This window comes from Stegostoma tigrinum, chromosome 1, assembly GCF_030684315.1.
Source record: "Stegostoma tigrinum isolate sSteTig4 chromosome 1, sSteTig4.hap1, whole genome shotgun sequence".
Classification (NCBI taxonomy): domain Eukaryota; kingdom Metazoa; phylum Chordata; class Chondrichthyes; order Orectolobiformes; family Stegostomatidae; genus Stegostoma; species Stegostoma tigrinum.
Window position 1 is genome coordinate 117076887 of NC_081354.1, and position 25895 is coordinate 117102781.

Consider the following 25895-nt stretch of genomic DNA (forward strand, 5'->3'; position numbering starts at 1 on the left):
TGTCAGTACACCTTTAAGAGACATAATCAGGATAATCATCACTGTATCATAGCATGTGATCTAAGTGTATAAAGGTCCACCTTCTTTCAGGTCTCTTCAATGTCACAATCTACTGGAAGCATGTTACATTTTTGTATTGTAATTGCTTAAAATTGGCCCAGATACTTAGGTGTCTGAGAAATGTAATGTTTGTAAAGAATAGTTAGTTATATAAATGTTCAATACCACAATATCTGCACTCAGTTTCTTATGTTACAGGAGATAACATAAGCATTGCCATACCAGGTAAAACACACTGTTGGAGATAGTCTCACATCATGCTTGCGGTAATGAGTATATCCAAAGAAAACACAATAAAGTGATGGGAGATATTTGGGAAACTAAAAGAAAACCAAACAACAGCATTAAATATCAGCTGTACAGTTGTATGATAAGCCAAAGCAGACATAGCCCCCTCAGAGAACAAGGCTGGGAAATAATAATACAGACTTAGATAGTGGCAGAGGAATCAAAAAATAAACTCAATAACTGTCACTAGAGAAAATCTACTACAGAAACTAATGAACCTAGAGGCCAATATGACCCTGGACCTGAGAGACTGCATCCTAGGATTTTAAAGGAGTACATATATAGACAGTGAGCGGACCGTTAGGAATCATCCAAAAGTCCTTAGACTCTGGAAAAGTTCCAGAGGATTGAAAAGCTACCAATGTAACATTCTTATTCAAAAAGGGATGGATGCAAAAACAAAACTGTTATTAAACACCAGGTAACTTAACATCTGTCAGTGGGAAAATGTTGGCATCTACTACAAAGGATTTAATAACTCACTAGTTAGAAGTACATAAAATGACTAAACAGAGCCAGCATAGCTTAATGAAGTGTAAGTCATATCCGGCCAATTTATTACAGTTCTTCAAGGAGCTAACAAACAGAACAGATAAAGGGGATCCAGTCGATGTCACATAATTCAATTTCCAAAATAAAATTGTCAAGCAGCTGTGCATAAGTCAACTTCATAAGAGGAGAGCCCATCGTGATAGAGGGCAGTATATAGGCATAGATAGTAAATTAGCTACCTAATAGGGACAGAGAGTTGGGATAAAGGGGGTAATCACAGAATGCTACGGGATTAGTGCTGGGACCACAATTATTGACATTGCATATTCAAGATTTGAATGAGAGAAGTGAAAGAGCTATCACCAAGTTTACTGATGATACAAAAGTAGGCAGGAAGATAAGTAGGAAGGATGCCAGAGTGATATGAAGATATTTCAAGGCAAAAGAAATTACAAAGGCTACCTTAGATTATAAAAAAAACAGAAAAAATAACTGGCTGCAGTGAATTTTTGAGCTGGGAAACAAATCCCGTGTACAGAAATCACAAAGAAATCTCTACTCCCAATAGTTGATGTATAAGTAGCCAAGTTCTCATAATACCAGCTGTAGAGTAAATGTTCTCAAAAAAGGAACAGTTTAAAATTTATACTGACATAACGTCAGGGACATGCAGCTTAAGGTGATCCAATACAATATTTTTAAAGCAGAATCATGGATTCCAGAGACCTGATTATGAATGGGGCAGCATTCAGTGACATCCTTACTTAATTGCAATTCTTCAAACAAATATGCAGTTGTATTATACAGATTAAGTGATAGATAATACAAAGGAAAGAACTCTAAAAATTTTACATGCCATTGATAAGGAGGGATTTTTCAGAATTAATACACCCAGTCTCTCCATGGAAGAACATTATCCAGAGATGGTCTGACAGTATTAAAGAAATACCAGAGAAGATTTTGCTCATTTTGATATTCCAGAGATATATGTTGTTATATGATGACAAGTTATTTTCAAGGGGAAATAAGCCTTAATACTGAGAGTGTTAAACTACTATAACATGTTCATATTATACCAGGGAGGTGGATATCGAACACACAAGATGTCAAACATGAATCCGCGCTGCCCGGGATGTCTAAGGATATTCAGCACTGTTAATGCTTGTGAGGCATGCCAAACCAAACAATTCCAGCAGCAGAGGGATCCTTTCCATCCACACAATGTTCTATCCACTCCTTGGAAAAAAGCAGTAATAAACCTAATCATAGTGCATGAGGAAGATTAAACCTTCATGATGGATTATTTCTCTAAATTCCCTATTTGATGACATAGCAACACAACAAACATGATAATCACTGTAATGATTAGCGCTGCTTACAATTTTGTCAGTAAGTATACCAGAAAAGATCGTGTCAGACAACAGAGCACAATGTACTAGCAAAATGCTTCATATGTGCTGAATAGAAAGTCACCAATACCACATTATCACCATTCAATCTATGCCCATATGGTCTAGTAGAGTATATGGTATGCATCATCAAACGTGTAAAAGGGATTACCATTCCCTATACAACTTATATTTAGAAGGCAAATTTGAATGGCCTTGCCCAGCGAGCAATTGTTTAACTATTCCAAGGTACAGAATGTTCAAAGAGAGAGGAGAATAAAAGGAATACATGATGAATGGCAAGTAGAAAATTACCAAAAACTGGACTACACATGAATTGGCCTTCACAGCTTTCTGTGATAGAAAATTTCACAGGTTTACTACCCTTTGAGTGAAAAAAAATCCTCATCTCAGTCCTACCTAGCCTACCCTGGATCCTGAGATTGTGACTCCTGGCTTTAGAATCCCAACCAGGAGACCTAATCTGTCCAATTGTGTTAGAATTTTTTGTGTTTCACCAGGCGTAGGCCCTGACTTGGAACGTGAGAAAAGGCCTATTGGAAACAAGGAGATACTTCTGAACACATTCTGCACTTATCAATTCTTTCCCTTGGTTTACTGTCCTCATGCCTCACTTAGTCCAAAAATACCACAACTTTTTTTACGTGACAATAACTTGTTTGTTCCCACATTCTATTTGCATCTGCAGATCAGACGAAACTCAGAGTTATTGTACATAGGCCATTATAGAAAATAAATAACTTATCACTCAATCTGGCCTTTTAATCCTTTGAGTCATGCTATGAGCAGCACCAAACAATCCCACAAAACATTTCCCATGCAATAACATAGAAATAATGCCATGTATTCATGAAAACAGCATACACTCACTCAGTCAGGCAATATCTGTGGAAAGAATTACATAATTAATGATTCAGGTCAATGACCTTTCATCAAAACCAGAAGAAGTTGGACATGTGATCAGCCTTAAACAGATCCAGAGGCAGGAAATGTTAGGTTAGGCAGCAGGTGGAAGAATTTGGAGCGAAGAACAATAGGGAAGAGTGGAACAGGAGTGACTAAGTCGCAAAAATAGTCAAGTTATGAAGCAAAACTGATAGTGGCAGGACAATTAAAGAAACAAGAATTTTTATGTAAGGAATCGAAATGACAATGGCATAGATATAACCAACAGCTGTTGTTTGATGGAAGTGTCTCAAAGAACTTGGACTGAAATGGGTGAACTCACTGCTACTTCCAGAAGGCTGTAGATTGCCGAGCTGGAAGATGAAGCCCTAGTCAGATTTATTGGTACAATGTAGGAGGCCAGGGCCAAAGAAATCACAATGAAAATGCAGAGAAAGTTTAAAATGAAAGGAAACACAGGGTTACACTTGTGGATGGAGTGGAATTGTTCTGCAAAGTAATCACTCAGCCTGCATTTAGTCATCTCACTGTGGAGATTTATTGTGAGCTGCAACTACAATTTATTAAGTTGGAAGGTGCACAAAAATATTGCCTTCAAATAACTATGAACCAGTACCCCTTGACTCTTGTCTATAACACTCCCCAGGGCTCTAACATTGACTGTGTAAGTCCTGCTGTAGTTTGGCTTATCGAAATGCGACATTTATCTAAGTTAAACTCTACCTGCCATTTCTTAGCCTATTGGCCCACTTGATTAAGATCTCACTGTATTTGCAGATAACCTTCATTGTCCGTTATATCACCAATCATGGTGTCATCTGCAAACATACTAACCATACCTCCTAAATTCTCATCCAAACTAGCTATACAAATGACAATTAATAGTGGACCCAACACAGGACTCTGCCTATCTCTACCACCACCTCGATCTTCTATTTTCAAGCAGATTTTGTATCCAATTGGCCAGCTCTCCCTGGATCATGTGAGATTTAACCTTACTCAACAACCCAGCATGTGGTACCTTGCCAAAAGCCTTGCTAAATTCCATGTACACTACTACTGCACTACGCTCATCTACTCTCTTAGTCACCCCTTCAAAAGACTCAGTCAAATTGGTAAGAAATTATTTTCCATGCACAAAACCATGCTGACTGTCCCAAATGAGTCTTTGTCTCTCCAACTGCCTGTCCATCCCTTCTCTCAGAATAGCTCACAGGTTCTGTAGTTCCCAGGCATTTCCCTGCAACCTTTCTTAAATAATGGCACTACTTTAGTCACCCTCCAAGCTTAGGGCACATCCCCAGTGGCTGTTGCTCATACAAATATTAGGAACTCAGATAGAATATTTCCCAGACGGAGAATATGTGTTTTTTTTATATTTGCTTTCTAATTAGATATAGTTGGGAGCTTCAAAAATTATAAAACTAACAACGTAGTCTCGAAAACAACGAATATCTGAATGGAACGATGAAGTAGTTAGGTAAATGAATAGACAGAAACTAATAGATACTTTAGGAGCAGCGATGGATGAACCGCACACGTAAGGATGCTTGCAATGATGTGTCAGTTGATGAATGAATGAAAGGACTGTCGAATTAATCTAAAGGGGACAGACAGGGAGATGTTGCTCAGTTTGAATGGTGCAACGCGGTGATGAATGAAAGCTCCTCCTCATCGCCACACAGGGGCGGTATTCTTACATGGCTCAGTGCAAACCGCCGTCACATGATGGGAGAAGGGCCGTGAAGAGCCACAAACTGGCAATGTGAGCCAGAAACTGCGAGATATAAAAGTCCTGCCTCCGATAGATTAGCAGCTTCAGAAAAGTTAGATGGCTGGTTTTGCTTTTCGCCCCTAAGTAAAACTTTAAACATGACGGATCCAAATGTAGATTGCCTTGGTCAATTTCATCACGAGTGACCAGTGTTACTGCACTGGCTTTGGAGCGAATGATTGACTATATCCCTCCTTAGAATTTACATTTACGGCGCCAAGTCAAAGCTAAGGAAAATGAACACGAATGCGAGCTGTTTAAACAGTTCCATTCTGGTGCCCGGGCCGTTCATTTTGGATCGGCCACCCTGGGTGGCAACCACTCTGGCTGGACTGCTCATATTTACCATCGCGATCGATATCCTCGGGAACCTACTCGTCATCTTGTCAGTTTACAGGAATAAGAAATTGAGGAATGCCGGTGAGTGAGATAGCTCGTATCTTCGGTACCCTGTGTGAAGTGTTAGCCTCTTGATCTTTTTAACGTGTTTCGCTCAGTCAAAATGATGCAGCCATTTGTTAGCTTCTGTTTGAGTTGTCTAAAGTGTTTGATATTCGAATAGAGTCTTCCTGATGGGGTGAGTTGGCCCTCAGACAGCGTCCCGTCAGACACATTATTTTCTAAACAGCGAACAGACAAAAGATCAAAATCAGTCTGGTAGGTCAGCTGGTCACTTGGGGATCCAGCTGGGACAAGATGCTGCTGATAGAGTCAGTGGAGCCCGTTCGGCCCATTGCTCCTGTTTTGGCCCTTTGAATGTACCACTCAGTTCATCCCACTACTCCGTTCTTTCCCTTTTGCCCTGCACTCCTCCAATTCGCTTCCGAAGTGACAATTTAATCGTCTTCTGCAAAAACCTTTCAGACAGTGTACTACAGATATTTTCTATTTTTTTGGAGTAGACAACCTATTCTAAACTTCACACGGAATTTCTTTCAGCTTATGGTGCAGGAATAGCATAGTTCAAGGCAGCTTTAATTTACAATTCCATACTGATCCCAGTGCTCCTGGAGTCCCGCCTCTCTCCAGTTCCGACAGGGTTTTACTGGTGCATGAAGAGAAATTGTTGGAGAAACTCAGCAGGTCTGGCAGCATCTGTGGAGAGAGAAACAGTGTTAATGTTTCGGGTTCAGTGTCCCTTCTTTGTTTCTGATTTTCAGCATCCACAGTTCGTTCAGTTTTTTTTACCGGTACATGACCGTGTCCAGTTTTACGGGTTTTTCGCTCTGATAATTAGAGCGAAAAGTTGAAACTGTTTTGTTCTCTGTTTTTTGCCTTCTTAGCCACCCTTCCTCCACTGTTTTATAACTGTGACATTGATCTTGCATTCTCTCGTGAAGAGATCGATTTTAACAAGGGATCACTTTCGACTGGATTTCACAACAGTCAAGGTGTAAAACGTCATTGCATGGCGAAACAGACTCAACTGACTATGAAATGACTCATTTAGTGGGATCTATCTTTTTACTGCAGAGCATTTCAGTCAGGGTTGTAACTACAAGAAGGAAGAGGCTGAAATCCAAAGGTTCATTGAATGTGTCAGTATTATGTCCGGAACCCCATGCATGTTGACTTCACTTGTAATAGTGAGATCAATTCGCTTGCAGGAACCCAGTGATCCCAGACTGAAATGATTTATTTGCAACAAACAAATATAACACTAGCTGATTCTATCAGGCCCAGCCACGATTTACTTGTCCCCGTTGCATCTTAACGCGTGTTTGGGAGACACGAAGAACGTATCTTCTCCTCTATCCGTCTTCGGTCCGCCTCCCCCTCTCTCCCTATTTATTCCAGTTCCCTCTCCCCATCCCCCTTTTCTGATGAAGGGTCTAGGCCCGAAACGTCAGCTTTTGTGCTCCTGAGATGCTGCTTGGCCTGCTGTGTTCATCCAGCTGCACACTTTGTTATCTTGGATTCTCCAGCATCTGCAGTTCCCATTATCACTGTAGAATGTCCAAGCTGTTTTGAAGTGAAATAAAAATCGAAATTGCTGGAGAAACTCAGCAGGTCAAGCAGAAGCACTGAAGATGATGTGGAGATTCTGTTTTTGTTTCAGATTTTCAGCATCCACAATTCTTTTTAATTTAATGCTTTTAATGATCCTGAGATGTCCTTACAGTTGAAACTTAAGTGTTAATCATGGAATTAGAGAATTTGTGCGCTGCAGGCCATTCGACTTATTGTGCCGACACCTGCAAACTGATGTTAACACGTGTTGAATTACCTGAAGGAATGCAGTAATTATTTTTTGCAATTAATAGCGAATCCATCCATAAATGGGAATCTCCAATGACAAGTTTTTAATTGTCCTCACGTGACAAATTGAAAGATGAAATCGAATTGATTTCCAAAAATGCAAGCGGATGGTTAATATTGTAGAACTTAAAAATATACATCTCTACTAACAAACTTGTTTCATTCAGCTGGAAAGAGAAAGATGAATTACTTTTTTTCTATCCTGGTTCATTTTAGAATACTGTAAGCGAGCAGAGAAGGTGGCAACGCGGCATCGGTACTTGGTCGAGTCCTAATAGATTTCGCAATCTCTACCCGTTCCTCGTGACCTTACAACTCCTTCTGCTTCAATCATTTCTCTAACTCGATAATCATGCTCAACCTTCATTCATAAATAAATGAGTTTTGACTCAGTGCTATTTTTACTTTTTCGACGCAGCTATATATATTTCTTTAGTCTAACTCTCCCTGTGGTGATGCTGATATCTGCTGAAGTTAGTGAAGAATTCATTGTTGGAAAATAACGCAGCTTTCAAATAAAAGTCCCTCCGGCAAATGTTAGATGGCACTACCTTGTAAATACTGCATTGCCCTTTACAATCTGGTCTAAGATTAAGTCGGTCCCAGTTGGTATTTAAGTGTTCTCGTTGATGTTCGAGATCTGTTCCATACGTAGATGCATCCGTCCATATATTTTAGATTGTCTATCATTTGCCCCTCTGTTTCGAATTTTATTAAATATGTTGGAGTACCTTTATTTGGCTTTCCTGGAAAACGTCCGGCAGTAGTATGATTACATGAGAAATAGCAAAACGGAGAAAAATTACTTTGGATTTTCATTGATTGATTCAGTACTAATCATGACAGTTCTGTAACCTTTGGGTTAGCTTATGACATATTCACATCCAAGAGTGCTAATAACATGGTCCTTTTCACTAAATAGACATAACAGTGTTGATACAATAGGTATAGGGTGCTAGAAAATGATTCGAAACTCCCCAGAATTACCAGGTGCAAATGTAATTAATCTATCCATTACATTCTGGGATCTACTTGTTGGTACAAGTCTGACAGTTTGGATAGAGTATCCTAACTTCTCCAAAGGCATCAGTAAAAGCTGCAATACTTTTGTAAAATAAATAGATTCCTTTTTAATAAAGGTACAGTACACAACTGATTAAAAGTTAAATATTGGCAGCTACATCAAAAAGGAACATTATCCTTTTCTTACTGAGTATTTAAAGAAGGTAAATGCAGAAAATTTGTGATATTGCCAAATGATTAATGCTTCTACAATTTGGAGTTTAATGTTCTTTGCAATGCATCCAAAATATGATCAACACGATTTTCATGTTTCTTGTTTATTTCTCATACTCAGTACAGCAGTTTGCTAACATTTCTAAACATAGGTTCAAAGTACAATTTGTCCAAACAAGTTGGAATTAACACAGTAACAGAAAAAGCAACAAAACAAAACTTTGGAAGTAATATAATAATTAGGAGATGATTTTTCATGCAGCAAACAATAGATATTTGAAATGTACTTCTCGAAGTGTGGTGGGGACAGGTTCAATTGAGTGAATTGGATTGTTACTTGAAAAGAAAAAATAATGTAGAAGGTTGTTGCGTGAATGGCTGTGCTTGATACTTGTTGAATTTGATTCTTCAGAGAGCCAGTATTGATATTTTTGATTGAAGGCTTCTTTGTGTGTTGTAACCATTCTCTGATAAGCAAGAAAGCAACTGCATTATGAGTATCACAGTGAGGCTGCTAAAGGTAATAGGCCCTTTTATGATGTACCAGAAAGCCATGGAGTTCAGATTATGTTACTGTTTGGTATTCAATTTTGAAGTGTCCTCTTTTCTGTGCTTTACCTCAGCCACACATTCTAATCAATAAGGCTAAGTATATATGCTTTGTTTTAAGATTACCTTTCACCTGAAAAGTATTTACTGGACCATTTAATATTTACAGAAATATATGTCTTTTGTTATTGTGGGTCAATTAAAATGTTTGATAGTGTAGTTATTTTCATTTGTCTTCAGTACTGGTTTAAATTTCCTGTTATAAATGAGAGAGACTTTTGATATATTGTTTGTTCAAAATACTTCATGATTTCAGCTTTCGGCATGACAGCTTAAATTTCAATAAACATGCACTTATTTTGTTTTTTCCTGGCAATCGTACAAGATATGTTTTAAACAAGTATGGATGAAATACCTCCAATAAGTTTTTCCACAGAGCAGCTCCTTACTAAATTATTCTTTCCAAGTAAATAAGTTACAGAGTTTTAAAAACAACTATGAACCTTTCTGAACAAAAATAACTTATATATACAGAAAGCAATATTCAAGACAACACCGAGAAAGCAAGTTCAGTGTGACAAGATCAAATTCAGCCAGAGCTCATTGATTTGTTATTGCAAATATGAATTGTAGCACTGTTCTTAATACTCAAATCATATTATTTCCTCCCATATTATCTTCTAATTTTGCTTTGTGAGTTTACAGTAGGTATGAAATAAAACCATTGTTGGTTAGTTGGGCTTGCTGGTTCACTAAACTTACAATTATGCCACATTACTGCTGTGAAATCAATACTGTGGAGTGTGAAGCCCATCTTGTAACATTACAGTCATACAACAGGTTCTATCACAAGGAGAGAGCACTTGCCATTATAAAGAAAGAGCTCTGTTTTTGAAGAGGCTATGTTTTGATGCTGAAGGATCTAAAAAAAGGCTGAGTTATTTTCTTCATAATTTTAAGACACTCAATAGTACATTCAGAAGGTGTCTTGGAGATTCACTCAAGTATATTTACACTGAACCTGGCTTCATGGCTTTTCTGATGGAGTATCTAGGCCCGAAATGTCAGCTTTTGTGCTCCTAAGATGCCGCTTGGCCTGCTGTGTTCATCCAGCTCCACACTTTCATTTTCACAGCATATTTGTGTTGATGTGCAGCCGGAACCACTCAGCATCTCTAAGAAGGTGGGATGTGGCTACAATGTAATAACAGATTTACAAAGATATTTACAAAGTAGCATTGCATTTGGAAAAGTGCATGAATGAACAAATTGTGTAACATAGATAACTAGCGCAAAAGGAAAAAACTGGTGTGCTCAGGCTCATGATCACTTTGTATACACATTGCTAATATATTTCAAGAAGTTAATTTGCCTTATTCTCAGAACTTCCTACTCAATGCAAATTCATTTATTAAGGATCCGTTTAACACTTGATGTATTTTCTATTTGCCATTATATAATCTTATTTATGAAAAATGTGTACTTAATTTTGATTACATATGTTAATAGCTCATTAATGGCCATGCATGCTAAATTAAGTTGACTGTAAATGCATCAATAGTCATATTTTCCAAGTAGTTGAACAACATCTCATGTGATGTGATGGATCTTAATTTTCCTTTCTACTCTCTTTGGCTAAATGAATGAAAAAGAATTTTGAAGAATATTTTAGATATCTAACTTGCATTAATATTCTCTCTATTTGAGCTAAGAAACAAATTATTTTTGTGTTTTGTATTAATTACTCTCCTGATCTGCCATAGGTGGACAAGGCTTTAAATCAACTCCTTATCTGGCTTAAGTGGGAGGTGATGATAGAAGGTGGATAGGGGAGCAGATAGGTGGAGAGAGGACAGACAGGTCAAGGATGCAGGGATGAAGCCAGCAAGGGTGAGTGTTGGTAGGGAGTTGGATTGAGGGTTAGTTAGTGAGGAGGGAGGTCAGGTAGGGAGGAGGGAAGATGGACAGGTCAAGGAGGCAGGAATGAGATGGGCTGGACTTGGGATGAGGTTGGGGTGTGGGGTGGTTTTGAAGCTTGTGAAGTCCACATTGAGACCTTTGGGTTGCAGGGTTTCCAGGTGGAATATGAGGTGCTGTTCCTCCAGCCTCCAGGAGCTGTCATTGTGGCACTGGAGGAGACCCAGGATGGACATGTCATCCAAGGAGTGGGAGGGGGAGTTGAAGTGGTTCGCGACTGGGAGATGTTATCGTTTGTCACAAACTGAGTGTAGATGTTCCACAAAGCAGTCTCCAAGCCTCCACTTGGTTTCCCCAAAGTAGTGGAGGCCACAACGGAAACAGTGGATACAATATACCACATTAGCGGATGTGCAGGTGAATATCTGATTAATGTGGAAGGTTTTCTTTGGGCCTGGGATGAGAGTAAGGGGGGAGGTGTAGGGGCAGGTGTAGCACCTCCTGTGGTTGCAGGGAGAAGTGCCGGGGGTGGTGGGGCTAGTGGGGAGTGTGGAGCGGACGAGGGAGTCGTAAAGAGAGCGGTACCTCTGGAAGGCAGATTAGGGTGGTGAGGGAACTATATCCTCGGCATTGGGGTTGTGACAAATGACAACACCTCCCAGTCACGAACCACTTCAACTGCCCCTCCCACTCCTTGGATGACATGTCCATCCTGGGGCTCCTTCAGTGCCACAACGATACTAACCAAAGGCTGGAGGAACAGCACCTCATATTCCACTTGGGAACTCTGCAACCCAATGGTCTCAATGTGGACTTTACAAGCTTCAAACTCTACCCACCCCCAACCTCATCCCATGATCAGCCCATCTCACCCGGCCCCCTTGACCTGCCCGTCATTCTCCCACCTATCCGCTCCTCCAACTTCATTGAATAACCCCTACCCCACTACCTACCTACCAGCCTCATCCTCGCCTCCTTGACCTGTGCTTGACCTGCATGTAACTTGCCACTCACCAGCCTCAGTCTAAATGTTGCTCAGATCTTGCTGCTTTTAGACACAGGCTGCATCAGAGACTGATGGGTCATAAATCAGGCTGAACATTGTGGAATCATCAGCTAACATTGCAATCTCTGACCTTAGGATGGCGGGAAGGTGATTGAACTGGCGCTGACAATAGTTGGCCCTCAGCTTTTTCTCCATGCAGGAATTGACAGTTCCCAAGGACAGTAGCTCAGTTTTCCAGTAATCTGTTAGAGTGCAGATTGCTGAAGTATTCTAGCAGTCTGTGTGCTACTTTGAGCGCAGATCTGCAGCCGTGGTGACTGCATGGATCACATGGCAATATTCTGAGCTTCTTTTGCAGCACACAGCTTTTGGTACTTCAGTGGGAGTCAAACCATTAACCAGTGGTTGCTGTATGAAGGCTGTTGCTGCCATGCCAGAAAGGATGTGCTCCAAACCCTGCCTGATGCCTTAATCTGTAGGAAAGCCAGACTTGTCCATGCTCCGTTTTAGTGACGAGAGGCTACCTCCAATTTGTCAATGAACAAAATAGCTTTGTGCTCACCATCAAAAATTTTTTTTCATCAAAGTCAGATCTGAATACCCTGAAATAGAATTATCTTTGACCTTGCCCTCTGGGAAGTTGGCAATCAAGCCATCCTTTCCTCCTGGTCTGTCTGTCTGTCAGTTCACCATGTGCTGATCTATACCATTTGTTAGTGTCTGCGTTCACAGAGACTATTTACTGAGACTGCCCAAGTGGGAGCTTGTAGAGATCTGAAAGCATATAAGCTGAAGGAAAGTGCTGACGTGAAGGCCGTGTTGGTCAGGCCCATAATTATATAATGTAACTTTCATATCATGCCCTACATCAATATGATGATGAGGAGAGAGGTGAGAAGAGGCATGAAACAGCACACTAAAGAACTATCATAGTGTCTATTTTGCTTGATGATTTGTAACTAGAAAAGTAATTACTTTGTAACGATACTACAACTTCGAACTTGCATTCAGACTCTCAAAATGGGACCCATGCTTTTAATGTGTACCCTCATCAGAAAGTCCAATTGCATCTTTGCCTGTTGGCTTTCACCACTTTCAATTTCAATAAAATGTTAGTCACTGTCTACCCTTACTGTTAAAACACAACTCAATGCTATGGCATCTGAAAAAGATAAAATGGTTCATAGTGTGCCAAGTGGCAAAAGAAACTGATTCACCTTTTTTTTTATTTATTCATGGAATGTGGGTGCAACCAATTAAACCAGCATTCATTGCCCAAAATAGCACAGGAGTTGGAGGTAAGGATGATAAAACATTTTTTTAGAGAAAATATAAATAATTGAATAAAATTATTAAGTGGCTACCTGAAACACATTAAGGATGGCAGGGTGGGTGATGTGAAGTGGCAGTGGAATGTGAGGTCTCCTGGATGCCAATGTGATCCATAGTAAAAATGCAGGAGTGGTTGCAACTCAAGTATTCTTAGCATAGTGTTTATGAGCTATAGTCCAAACTACATGCAGTGTGACACAAAAGGGTGGGAAAAATTATCAGAGCACATTAATTCAGGAGGTGGTTTGGTAAATAGACAGGGTAAAGGAGGAAGTGACCATGAGGGAAGCAAGTCAGGAGATCCTCTGGACCACTTCTTGGTAAATAGTCCAGAGCTCCATTTCCTTATGGGGCTTGGGACATGGAGTCAGGTAATCCCTCCTCCAGTTTTTCTAGGACTTTCTGATGTTGGTTATAACCTTCTCCTTCAAGAGTGAACATTGCTGATTGTGTGATACAATGCTTGGACAGTGTGCTTGCCATATTTTAGAAACTGGAGGCCTGTGAAAATAGACAATGGTAGCTATATTGTTGCCTGCATTGGCCGATAGGTTTGGGTGCGGCAGAATGCATGATGTTAAAGTGGGAGTCCTGGGTGTTGGAAGAGCTGTTCAGTATCTGATAAGGGTGTGATGTGTTGAGCACAATGATAAAACAGTCTGAACGAGGTTTAATGTGATGATACATTCACTTACAGGCACCATAAGCAAGGTACATTTTTTAAAAATTTCTTGTGTAAGATGTGGTGCCACTGACAAGGTAGACATTTATTGCCCATCCCGATTTGCTTGACACTCTAGACCATGTCAGAGGGCAATTAAGAGTTAACAAGGAAAATTTCTAAAGGACAGATAGATTTTTACACCAAATGACAATGTTACATGTTCACCATTAAACTAGTTTTTAATTTTATATATTTTATTAAATTTAAATATCACTGTCTGCCATGTTAGAATCAAGGCCATGGCCCAGAACATTAGCCTGGGATGTAATGATATTGTTTCAGTGACAGAACCTATGCAATGCTCTCCTTGGCAGTGTGCTCCCATGCACTCGTCAGGTTCTTTCCTGACTGTCACGAAAGTACAATCTCCATTATGGGCTCAATCTTAGTTAGCAGAATCTCCAGGCTAGTAGCATTAAGCCTGGGAGCATGCCGTACTATTCAGCTTTCCTGCAATATTTCCAGTTAGTTGCCTAGCAACCCTCACAACAGAAGTTTCTCTTTAATAGAAAAAGTTCCTTTAGCCTGCCTTTAAGAAGGGACAACTTGCTAGAATGGTGGATTACATACAGTGCTGCCTGGCCCTCCATGCAAAGAGCAGAGTCCTCAGGAAGCATTTGGAAGAGAAGAGAAGCATGGGAGCAATCATTCAGATGAGGCGGGCATGTGGTAATAAAAAAAACTATGTGTGTTCACATTGATCTGGATATGTTAGTTCTTGAACCATGACCACTGCAAGCAAAAAAGACATCTTTAGGGTTATTTATTGCAGCCAATGACTTCATTAACTCGTCAACGAGGTGACGATGCATCCCTCCAACTGATGTTCTGTTGTGTCCAAAGCTCCAAGACATTTTTTTATGGTTATCTGTTAATTTTGTGTTTTCTCCGCTCTTGTCACTTAGTATACCCAAAGTAAAATTGGTGACAGGTAATGGGGAAGGGGATTTAGAGGCGATTTGAGGAAAGATATTTTCACACCCAGAATGCTGGGTATCTGGAACACACTGCCTAATTGGGTGTTCGAGGCGTAAGACATCAAGACATTTATGAAGTATTTAGTTTAGCACTTGAAACACAAGAACATGCAAGGCTACTGTCCAAATGTCAGTAAATGGGATTATAGTGGATGGATGCTTGATGACCAGCATGGACATAATGGCGGAAGGGACTGCCTCCTGCCATTTAAGCTTTATGACTCTATGACTTCAATATACCTTATGCACTAAACTCAATATAAAATGAAACAAAGCCAGCTTCAGTTCCTGGAAGCTAAATTAGATAACGTTCAAAAATGGGCATAAATATTGTGATAACAAAGTGTGGAGCTGGATGAACACAGCAGGTCAAGCAGCATCTCAGGAGCACAAAAGCTGACGTTTCGGGCCTAGACCCTTCATCAGAGGGGGGGATGGGGAGAGGGTTCTGAAATAAGTAGGGAGAGAGGGGGAGGCGGACCGAAGATGGATAGAGGAGAAGATAGGTGGAGAGGAGAGTATAGGTGGGGAGGTGGGGAGGTGGGGAGGGGATAGGTCAGTCCGGGGAGGACGGACAGGTCAAGGAGGCGGGATGAGGTTAATAGGTAGGAAATGGAGGTGCGGCTTGAGGTGGGAGGAGGGGATAGGCAAGAGGAAGAATAGGTTAGGGAGGTGGGGACGAGCTGGGCTGGTTTTGGGATGCAGAAGGGGGAAGGGGAGATTTTGAAGCTTGTGAAGTCCACATTGATACCATTGGACTGCAGGGTTCCCAAGTGGAATATGAGTTGCTGTTCCTGCAACCTTCGGGTGGCATCATTGTGGCACTGCAGGAGGCCCAGGATGGACATGTCGTCTAAGGAATGGGAGGGGGAGTTAAAATGGTTCGCGACTGGGAGGTGCAGTTGTTTATTGCAAACCGAGCGGAGGTGTTCTACAAAGCGGTCCCCAAGCCTCTGCTTGGTTTCCCCAATGTAGAGGAAGCCACACCGGGTACAGTGGATACAGTATAATACATTGGCAGATGTGCAGGTGAACATCTGCTTAATATGGAAGGTCATCTTGGGGCCTGGGATGGGGGTGAGGGAGGAGGTGTGGGGGCAAGTGTAGCACTTCCTGCGATTGCAGGGGAAGGTGCCGGGTGTGGTGGGGTTGGAGGAGAGTGTGGAGCGAACAAGGGAGTCACGGAGAGAGTGGTCTCTGCGGAAGACAGACAAGGGTGGGGATGGAAAAATGTCTTGTGTGGTGGGGTCGGATTGTAGATGGCCGAAGTGTCGGAGGATGATGCGTTGTATCCGGAGGTTGGTGGGGTGATATGTGAGGACGAGGGGGATCCTCTTGGGGCGGTTGTGGCGGGGGCGGGGTGTGAGGGATGTGTTGCGGGAAACGCGGTCAAGGGCGTTCTCGACCACTGCCGGGGGGACGTTACGGTCCTTGAAGAGCATAGCCATCTGGGATGTGCGGGAGTGAAATGCTTCATCCTGGGAGCAGATGTGGTGGAGGCGAAGGAAATGGGAATAGGGGATGGAATTTTTGCGGGTGTGGGTGGGTGGGAGGAGGTGTATTCTAGGTAGCTGTGGGAGTCCCCCACTGCATCCCAAAGCCAGCCCAGCTCTCCCCCTCACCCCACTGCATCCCAAAACCAGCCCAGCTCGTCCCCACCTCCCTAACCTGTTCTTCCTCTCACCTATCCCACCCTCTCACCACAAGCCGCACCTCCATTTCCTACCTACAAACCTCATCCCGCCTCCTTGACCTGTCCGTCTTCCCTGGACGGACCTATCCCCTCCCCACCTCCCCACCTATACTCTCATCTCCACCTATCTTCTCCTCTATCCATCTTCGGTCTGCCTCCCCCTCTCTCCCTACTTATTTCAGAACCGTCTCTCCATCCCCCTCTCTGATGAAGGGTCTAGGCCCGAAACGTCAGCTTTTGTGCTCCTGAGATGCTGCTTGGCCTGCTGTGTTCATCCAGCTTCACACTTTGTTATCTTGGATTCTCCAGCATCTGCAGTTCCCATTATCTCTGATAAATATTGTGATCTTGGGTTAATTTAACATCACTTAGAGCTGGCCTGTTTTTAATGTTTGAGAGAAGCATTATGGCTAGAATGGTGGATGGCAGTCATGCAGAAGTGAATTTGATGTAGGAAAATTGAATATTTGCAAAACAGAAGATTGCAGACTCCAAGTTTTCCAAATGTTGCACTAGAAGTATTATTGAAGAAGTTGGAAACGAGGAGAGATGTTATATATCTCCATGTAGGTGAGTAGGACTTCCAGAAACACACTCAGCAGGGAGTCTGTATGGATAGTTTTTAAGATTAAAGCCAGGAGCCAAGGCCTGAGGGCCTGGATGGAATGCCACAAGAACATCAGTGACATCACGAGTGAGGGAATGCATCTTCAAAGGCTATAGCTTTCCAACTGTTCAACTAGTGTCCGCCTCTATTCAATTCATTGCAATCCCATCGCTTACAATCCAACAATCTCCATCCATCATGCTTCTTGTTTAACAGATTTATTTCATCTGGCCCACACTTAGTTCTGCTGCCAGTTTCATACCCGCGTCTCTCAGATTTCATTGCTAGCTCTTCAACTGTGTCCCACATGACTCAGATCGCATGGCACTCACTGTCATGGTTCCCCCTTCCATGCAGGGAAAGGCAACATCGCTTGCAGGAAGAGAGGGTGATGGGGTGAGGCAGTGGTGTGGGGCATAGTGTGCACACCTTCATCCCCATGGAGGAGGTGGTGCTGACCATTTTGAGAATGTCATTTACTGAGACTTTGGCCAGCAGTGGGGCTGTGATCACCGGTTTCAGTAATTTTGCATCCATTTTTCCATCCCAATCAGTCCTTAGCTTAATATCTTTATTGATTGCGTCAGGCAAGTGTTGGACATCATGTTCACAAGGATGGCGGGGTCCTGCACTGGTAATACATGTCAGGCTGAGAAGCTGGTCAACTGAAATGCAGTAACAGCCAATCCTTTAGGTGCAGGTGTGTTAAGGACTGTACAACTCACTGAGACCAGCCATGCATGTTCATATGCAAGAAGCAGATTTTACTCAACTAATATTCAAATGGCCTTCAATGACGAAAAACGGATCCTGAAAATGCTTCCTGGATTCCTAGGAAGCTGCTATGATTCTTTATTTCTGATACAATTCCAGGTGCATCAATTGTTTCCTGCACCAGGAAGCCTTCATGGATGGATCTGAGGTGAACAAAGATGTCTACTGAACATAAAAAACATACAAGAGTCAAAATAGGCCACGTGGCTGCTTGAGCATGCTCCACTGTTCTGTAAGATCATAAGCTGATCTGATGACTCCATATTTCTGCCAATTCCAATAACCTTTCAACCCCTTTATTATTGTGAACTTGCCCAACTCTGTCTTAAAAATATTCAAGGGCACCATCTCTGCTACGTTTTGAGGAAGAGAGTTTCAAAGACACCATCCTTCTGTGGGAAAGATGTTCTTATTAACTTTTTTTTAATGGCTGTCACCTTATTTTTAAATACCTTCCCTTAGCTCTGAAGCCCCTTTACTGACAACCCAGGAGTGTCCCAGTGCCATTTTGGAAGGTTCGCATGACGACAAATTGGATTTGGACAAATGCACTTCAGATATTTATACCACTTTGTGGATTCCCTCAGATATGGATTTTCAAGGGTGTCCCGTGCTGTGGTGGTATGCTGTACTCTGGACCATTCTGGCACATCAGAGAACAGTTGAACTATATGGTTCTCTTGAACACCCTGCCCACTCTGAAGAATGTGAGCACAAGGTAGTTCTAGATCAGGTGGACAATAGCCATGTTCAGGAGGCTGTGTGGTGAATCTGTGCATCCCCCATTATACCTGCTTCAGCTTAGAGTTCTTGTGATGCCACTGAACATTCTTGTGAAGCCAGGAAAATGGCCCTGCCAAGCAAATGATTCACACTTATTTTGAAATGCAGGACAATCAAACAAGGTTTTCCTGCCATTTGGTTACAGTTCACAGCTACACCTCTGGATCTGTGGTTACCAGGAGAGATCATGTTAGTAAAGCATGTGAGAAGTATCTTTATAAACTCCCTGAAAAGCAGGATGCGCTTCTTGACAAACAAGGAAGGAGGAAGATGGCGTTTGACAGACATATAGGTGCGGAACTATCTCGACAATACGTAGATCAAGAGGTCAGAGTCATGCACCCCGCAGTGTAACCATGTATCAACACAGGTTGCCAAATTATACCAGTTCTGCCACACATATCCTGATGCCCTGCCCTTTCCCCCTTGTGCAGATGCTGAAGTTGTGCCTCTTTGCTATGCTTGATCTAGTATATCATCAACACTCAGAGCTTTGTCTTTAGCAAACAAGTCAATAGCTAATCATTTACACTGTGGCTTCATTATCTAACAGCATCGTAATGGACAGGCTCCATTGGTGTCTAGAGTTTCCTCGTGACAGTATTCTCTCTGGAGCACAAACTAAGTAATGCTCCAAATATATCTTCACCTGGCGAGTTTTGAGAAGATTTGTAGCTCAGGTTGAGGTTCTGGATGTGAGTTTGCTCGCTGAGCTGGAAGGTTAGTGTTTAGACATTTCGTCACCTTATTTTTATTTGAAAAAATATACTTTATTCATAGAATGTACAAAAGAATAAAACATTTATACACCTACCCAGTCATGCAAGCCGCTCCGGGTTACCCATGGGGTACGTACACCAACTAAAGGTGAAAACAAAACAAAGAAGAAAAAAAAACAAAGTGAAGAAAATAGCCCGGCAGTTGTCACCCCGCACAGTCCCCGTTGACACCTTGACCAGTTGGGGAAGGCGCCAGCTGGGCCCAGTTACCAGATAGGGCTCTTTTTGCTATTCTGGACGAGGGGTTTCATACGGTGTTCTTTCCCCACCTCACGTTGGCGGCGGCTGCCCCAAGCTTTAGCGTGTCCCTCAGCACGTAGTCCTGGACCTTGGAATGCGCCAGTCTGCAACACTTGGTCGGGGTCAGTTCTTTCAGCTGGCAGGCCAGCAAGTTGCGGGCAGACCAAAGAGCGTCTTTCACCGCATTGATGGTCCTCCAGGCGCAGTTGATGTTGGTCTTGGTGTGCGTCCCGGGAAACAGCCCACAGAGCACGGAGTCCCGCGTCACGGAGCTGCTCGGGACGAAACTCGACAAATACCACTGTATCCCCCTCCAGACTTCCTGCGCATAGGCACACTCCAGAAGGAGGTGATCAACAGTCTCGTCCCCCCCGCAGCCACCTCGAGGGCAACGTGCTGTGGCGCAGAGATTCCGGGCATGCATAAAGGATCTCACTGGCAGACCCCCTCTCACCGCCAGCCAAGCAATGTCCTTGTGCTTGTTTGAAAGTTCTGGCGATGAGGCATTCTGCCAAATGACTTTGACAGTCTGCGTGGGGAACCACACGACGGGACCCACCCTCTCCTTTTCCCGAAGGGTCTCGAGAATACTACATGCTGACCACTGCCGATGGCCTTGTGGTCAAAAGGTGTTTCCTTTCAAAAGTTTCTCCACGAAGGACAGGTGGTACGGGACGGTCCAACTACTCGGAGCGTTCCGCGGCAACGAGGCCAGGCCCATCCTTCGCAACACCAGGAGCAGGTAGAACCTCAGTAAGTAGTGACACTTGGTGTTTGCGTACTGAGGATCTACGCACAGCTCGATGCAGCCGCACGCAAAGGTAGCCGTCAGGGCGAGGGTGGCGTTCGGTACGCCCTTTCCCCCATTTTCCAGGTCTTTGTACATGGTGTCCCTGTGGACCCGGTCCATCCTCGACCCCCAAATGAAGTGGAAGATGGCCCGGGTGACCGCAGCGGCGCGGGTCCAGGGAATAGGCCAGGCCTGCGCCACATACAACAGCACCGAAAGCCCCTCGCACCTGACAACCAGGTTCTTACCCGCAATGGAGAGGGACCGGAGCGTCCATCTGCCCAGCTTCTGCATCAGTTTGGTGATACGCTCCTCCCAATTCTTAGTGCACGCCCCAGCTCCACTGAACCATACACCCAGCACCTTCAGGGAGTCTGTCCTGACGGTGAAGGGGATGAAGGAGCCGTCGTCCCAGTTCCCGAAGAACATGGCCACGCTGTTACCCCTGTTGACTTTGGCACCCGAGGCCAGTTCAAACTGGCCGCAGATGTCCAACAGCCTACTCACCGACCGACGATCGGTGCAGAAGACAGCGACATCGTCCATGTACAGAGAGGTCTTGACCTGAAGGCCTCCGCTGCCTGGGATAGTCACGCCCTTCAGGTTCACGTCCTTCCTGATGGATGCGGCGAAGGGCTCCACACAGCACATGAACAAGGCAGGAGAGAGCAGGCAGACCTGCCTGACTCCAGATTTGACGGGAAAAGAGTCCGATTCCCACCTGTTAATCGAGACTGCACTAACGATGTTGGTGTAGAGCAGCCGGATCCAATTGCAGATGCCCTCCCCGAACCCCAATTTGGAGAGGACATCCCTCATGTAAGCATGAAAGAACCTGTCGAAGGCATTCTCCTGGTCCAGGCTGACGAGGCAGGTGTCCACCCGCCTGTCCTGCACGTAGGCGATCGTATCCCTGATGAGCGCGAGGCTCTCAGCGATCTTCCTGCCCGGCACAGCACAGGTTTGGTCAGGGTGAATCACCGACTCCAGGACAGACCTGACCCAGTTGGCTATGACCTTGGCCAGGATTTTGTAGTCCACGTTCAATAGTGAAATGGGACGCCAATTCTTAATTTCTTCCCTCTCAGCCTTCCTCTTGTAAATGAGGGTAATGATGCCCTTCCTCATGGATCTGCACATTTCCCCTGCCCGAAGCGCACTATCGTACACCTCCAGCAGGTCCTGGCTGACCTTGTCCTACAGAGCGGAATACAGCTCGACCGGTAAGCCGTCGCTCCCGGGAGCTTTATTCCTCTCCAAGGACTTGAGGGATCTGGTAAGCTCAACCAGGGATATTGGCCGGTCCAGCCACTCCCTTGTGCCGTCGTCTAAGACCTCCCTGATAGACGACAGGAATGACTCAGAGGCCGTGCTGTCCGTGGGCTTCGCGTCGTACAGTCCGGCATAGAAGGATCTGCTGATCCTCAAAATGTTGGACTGAGACGACGTCACCGAGCCATCGTCCTCCTTCAGCCGGCTAAGCACAGAGCTCTTTTTGTGCACCTTCTGAAAGAAGAAACGCGAACACGCCTCGTCCTGCTCCATGGAGCGGACCCTGGACCGGAAGCTTATCCTGGAGGCCTCTGCGGCGAAGAGCGAGTCTTGCTGGCCCCTCACCTCGCGGAGGTCCTCCGCGACATCGACGCCCATCAACCGCAGAAGGAGCGGGTTCTGCACCCTTTTCTGGAGTCGCGACAGCTTTCCCCGTCTCTCTCTTGCATTCCAAACACCCTTGAGGACAAAGAACCTCTTGCTGTTCTCCTTCACCGTCTCCCACCAGTTGCCCAGAGACTCAAAGATGGGTTTCACGGTTCTCCAACTAGCACACTCCCACTTAAGCTCCTCGACGTTCTCTGGGGTCAACAGAGTCGTGTTGAGTTTCCACGTCCCCTTGCCGGCCTGCTGGTCATCCTGTAAGTGACAGTCAGCCAGCATGAGGCAGTGGTCAGAGAAGAACACCGGCTCAATGCCAGTGGGCCTGACCGAGAATGCCCGTGACACAAACAGGAAGGGTATCCTTAGGCGGATAGACCCGTGTGGCTGCGACCAGGTGTATCTCCGCTGCGCTCTATCTGCAGGGGTGCTGAAGACGTCGAGCAGCTTGGCGTCCTTCACTGTGCCCATCAGGAATCTGAACGTGACTTCCAGTTGACTCCCCCCGACCCGCTGTCCCCACGCCGGATCTTCCATCTGCATCGATGATGCAGTTGATGTCTCCGCCTAGGATGACTGGCCTGGACGTAGCCAGCAGGGGTGGAAGCCGCTGCAGGACAGCCAACCGCTCACTCCGTACCGCTGGGGCGTACACGTTGATCAGCCTCAGGGGAGCATTCCTGTAGGTGATGTCAGCCAATAGGAGGCGCCCCCCCACCACCTCCTGAACTTGAGAGATGGTGAAGTTGCGCCCCCACAGCAAAATAGCCAGGCCCGAGGAGTGACAGTCGTTATCCCCCAACCAGATCGAAGGCCCACAGGTCCAGGCGCCCGACCATTTCCCGTACCTGCTGAGTTGCGGTATCCCGCACTCCAGCAGAAACAGGAGGTCCACCTTGACGGTGGTCAGGTAGGCCAAAGTGGAACGACATCTTGCAGTGGACCCCGAGTCCAAGGTCAAGCCCCTCCATCTGTCCCTTCATGCCCATTGCCCGGGCTAACTGCTAGACACTCTCCGGGCTCAGGAAACCGTCCGTGCTGCCTTCCGGGTGGCATCCCCCCGTCGGGGGTACGGAGACAGGAGAGTCCGGCTCTGGGTCAGGCTGGGGACACACTGTTTCCTGCTTCCCGCCTGAAGGTTCCGGGGGGCCCTCCAGGGCCCCAGCGGCTCGTGGCTGGGTGTCGGAGGGAGCCTCAGGACTCCTCCCGTCACCTGGAATCGTGGTGCTGCTTTCCTTCTCCCTCGAGATCTTTAGCTTCTGCTTTGGGCGGACCTCCTCCAAATCTCCATCGTCAGAAGAGCTCTTTTAGCCTCGCTGTAGCTGCCTCTTCCCGCCTGATGCTTGCGGTGCCAGGGCCCGCCGGCACGCCTTCCTCCTCGTTTTCCAGACTGTCGTCCACTCCCCTGGGTCGCCTGTCGCCGCCTCCATCGACTCCGGGTTGTCGGAGGGGAGCGGAGCCTGGAGGGGCACTTTGTTGGCCTCGGGCCCATCCTGCGGGTCTGGGCCCTCCTGCACGACCTGGCCCTCCTGCACATTAGGGGGGTCCTTGCAGGGGCCTGGTGCCTTCCTCTCCTCCGGGGGGGCTGGCCCCGCATTGCCCCTGCCGGCGACCTGGGCATAGGTGGTCCCCCGCAGTGGGCATTCCCCATAGAGTTGGCTCGCTTCCCCACAAAGCTTGCAGCTTTTTTCTTTTGGACAATCCTTTGCAAGGTGTCCCTCCTCCCTGCAGATGATGGCTTTGCAGTCGGCCGCCACGTGAGCTGACCTTCCACAGGCATGGCAGACTTTAGGTTGGCCTGTGTAGGTCATGTAGACCTTGCTCCTGCCGATCGCGAAGCTGGGCAGTGGGTGTACAATATTCCCGTCCGTGCCTGTCCTCAGCGTCACCCTGACCTGCCTCTTACTCGTCCGGATCCCGAAGGAGTCCATGATGTTGGTTAGGTCCCCTTCCACCTTCATGTACCTTCCGAGGAAGGTCAGGACATCAACTGCTGGCACATGCGGGTTGTACATGTGTACAGTCACCAAACGGCTCCTCTGTGCTGGCATCACAAACAGCAGGACAGCGGTCAGTACAGAGAGGGGGCCCTCACCTCCTTTCTCCTTGAAAACCTCCAGGAAGTGCTCGCAAAGCTTGGCGCTCCTGAAGGTTCCATCATAAAAACCTCCTCCGCGGAATTCCTGCAGGCAGTAAATGTCCGCAGCAGCGAACCCACAACAGTCCAACAAGACCCTCTTCACGAAGAAGGTGCGGTCCACAGGTGCACCTTCATCCACCTTCTTCACAGAAACGCAGATGTTGTTCTGGACCCCCTGACCCAGGGCACATGCACTCGCTGCAGCCATCGTTGCAGGTTGGCTGCTCCCCTGAACCAGCGTTAGGCCGAAGCCAGCATTAAGATCCATCGGTTACAAGGGTGCACAGCCAACCCGACATCTTCCTTCCACCTCCAACACAGCGATCTCCTCCTCTCGGTCCGCAGAAGAGTGGGTCTTTATTTTGTGCTGGATGTAAGCTGGTTCACTGAGCTGGAAGGTTCGTTCCCAGATAATCAGTCACCCTTCTAGGGAACATCATCAGTGAGCCTCCGATGAAGCACTGGTGTTATGTCCCGCTTTCTATTTATCTGTTTAGGTTTCCTTAGGTTGGTGAAGTCATTTCCTGTGTTGGTGATGTCATTTCCTGTTCTTTTTCTCAGAGGATGGTAGATTGGCTCCAAATCAATGTGTTTGTTGATGGAGTTCCGGTTGGAATGCCATGCTTCTAGGAATTCTCGTGCGTGTCTCTGTTTGGCTTGTCCTAGGATGGATGTGTTGTCCCAATCAAAGTGGTGTCCTTCTTCATCTGTGTGTAAGGATACTAGTGATAGTGGGTCATGTTGTTTTGTGGCTAGTTGATGTTCATGTATCCTGGTGGCTATCTTTCTGCCTGTTTGTCCAATGTAGTGTTTGTCACAATTCTTGCGAGGTATTTTTTAGATGACGTTCATTTTGCTTGTTGCCAGTATAGGGTCTTTTAAGTTCATTAGCTACTGTTTTAGTGTGTTGGTGGGTTTATGTGCTACCCTGAGGCCAAGCGGTCCGAGTAGTCTAGCAGTCATTTCGAAATGTCTTTGATGTAGGGGAGATTTCTGAAATGACTGCCAGACTACTCGGACCGCTTGGCCTCAGGGTAGCCCATAAACCCACCAACACACTAAAACAGCAGCTAATGAACTTAAAAGACCCTATAGAGACAACAAGCAAAACAAACGTCATCTACAAAATACCTTGCAAGAACTGTGACAAACACTACATTGGACAAACAGGCAGAAAGATAGCCACCAGGATACATGAACATCAACTAGCCACAAAACGACATGACCCACTATCACTAGTATCCTTACATACAGATGAGGAAGGACACCACTTTGATTGGGACAACACATCCATCCTAGGACAAGCCAAACAGAGACACGCACGAGAATTCCTAGAAGCATGGCATTCCAACCGGAACTCCATCAACAAACACATTGATTTGGAGCCAATCTACCATCCCCCGAGAAAAAGAATAGGAAATGACATCACCAATGCAGGACATGACATCACCAACCCAAGGAAACCTAAACAGATAAATAGAAAGCGGGACATAACACCAGTGCTTCA

The 25895-nt window shown here is 45.1% G+C and overlaps 1 protein-coding gene across 1 annotated transcript in view; it reads left to right on the forward strand.

The window, feature by feature from the left end:
* Window positions 1-4948: 4948 nt before the first annotated feature.
* The window catches only part of LOC125455331 (melatonin receptor type 1A-like), a 57366-nt gene continuing 36419 nt past the window's right edge, over window positions 4949-25895 (forward strand). Inside the window, exon 1 of the mRNA XM_048537108.2 lies at window positions 4949-5349. Within this exon, the coding sequence (XP_048393065.1) occupies window positions 5166-5349 (184 nt within the window). The 5' untranslated portion in view covers window positions 4949-5165. The remainder of the gene's footprint in view (window positions 5350-25895) is intronic.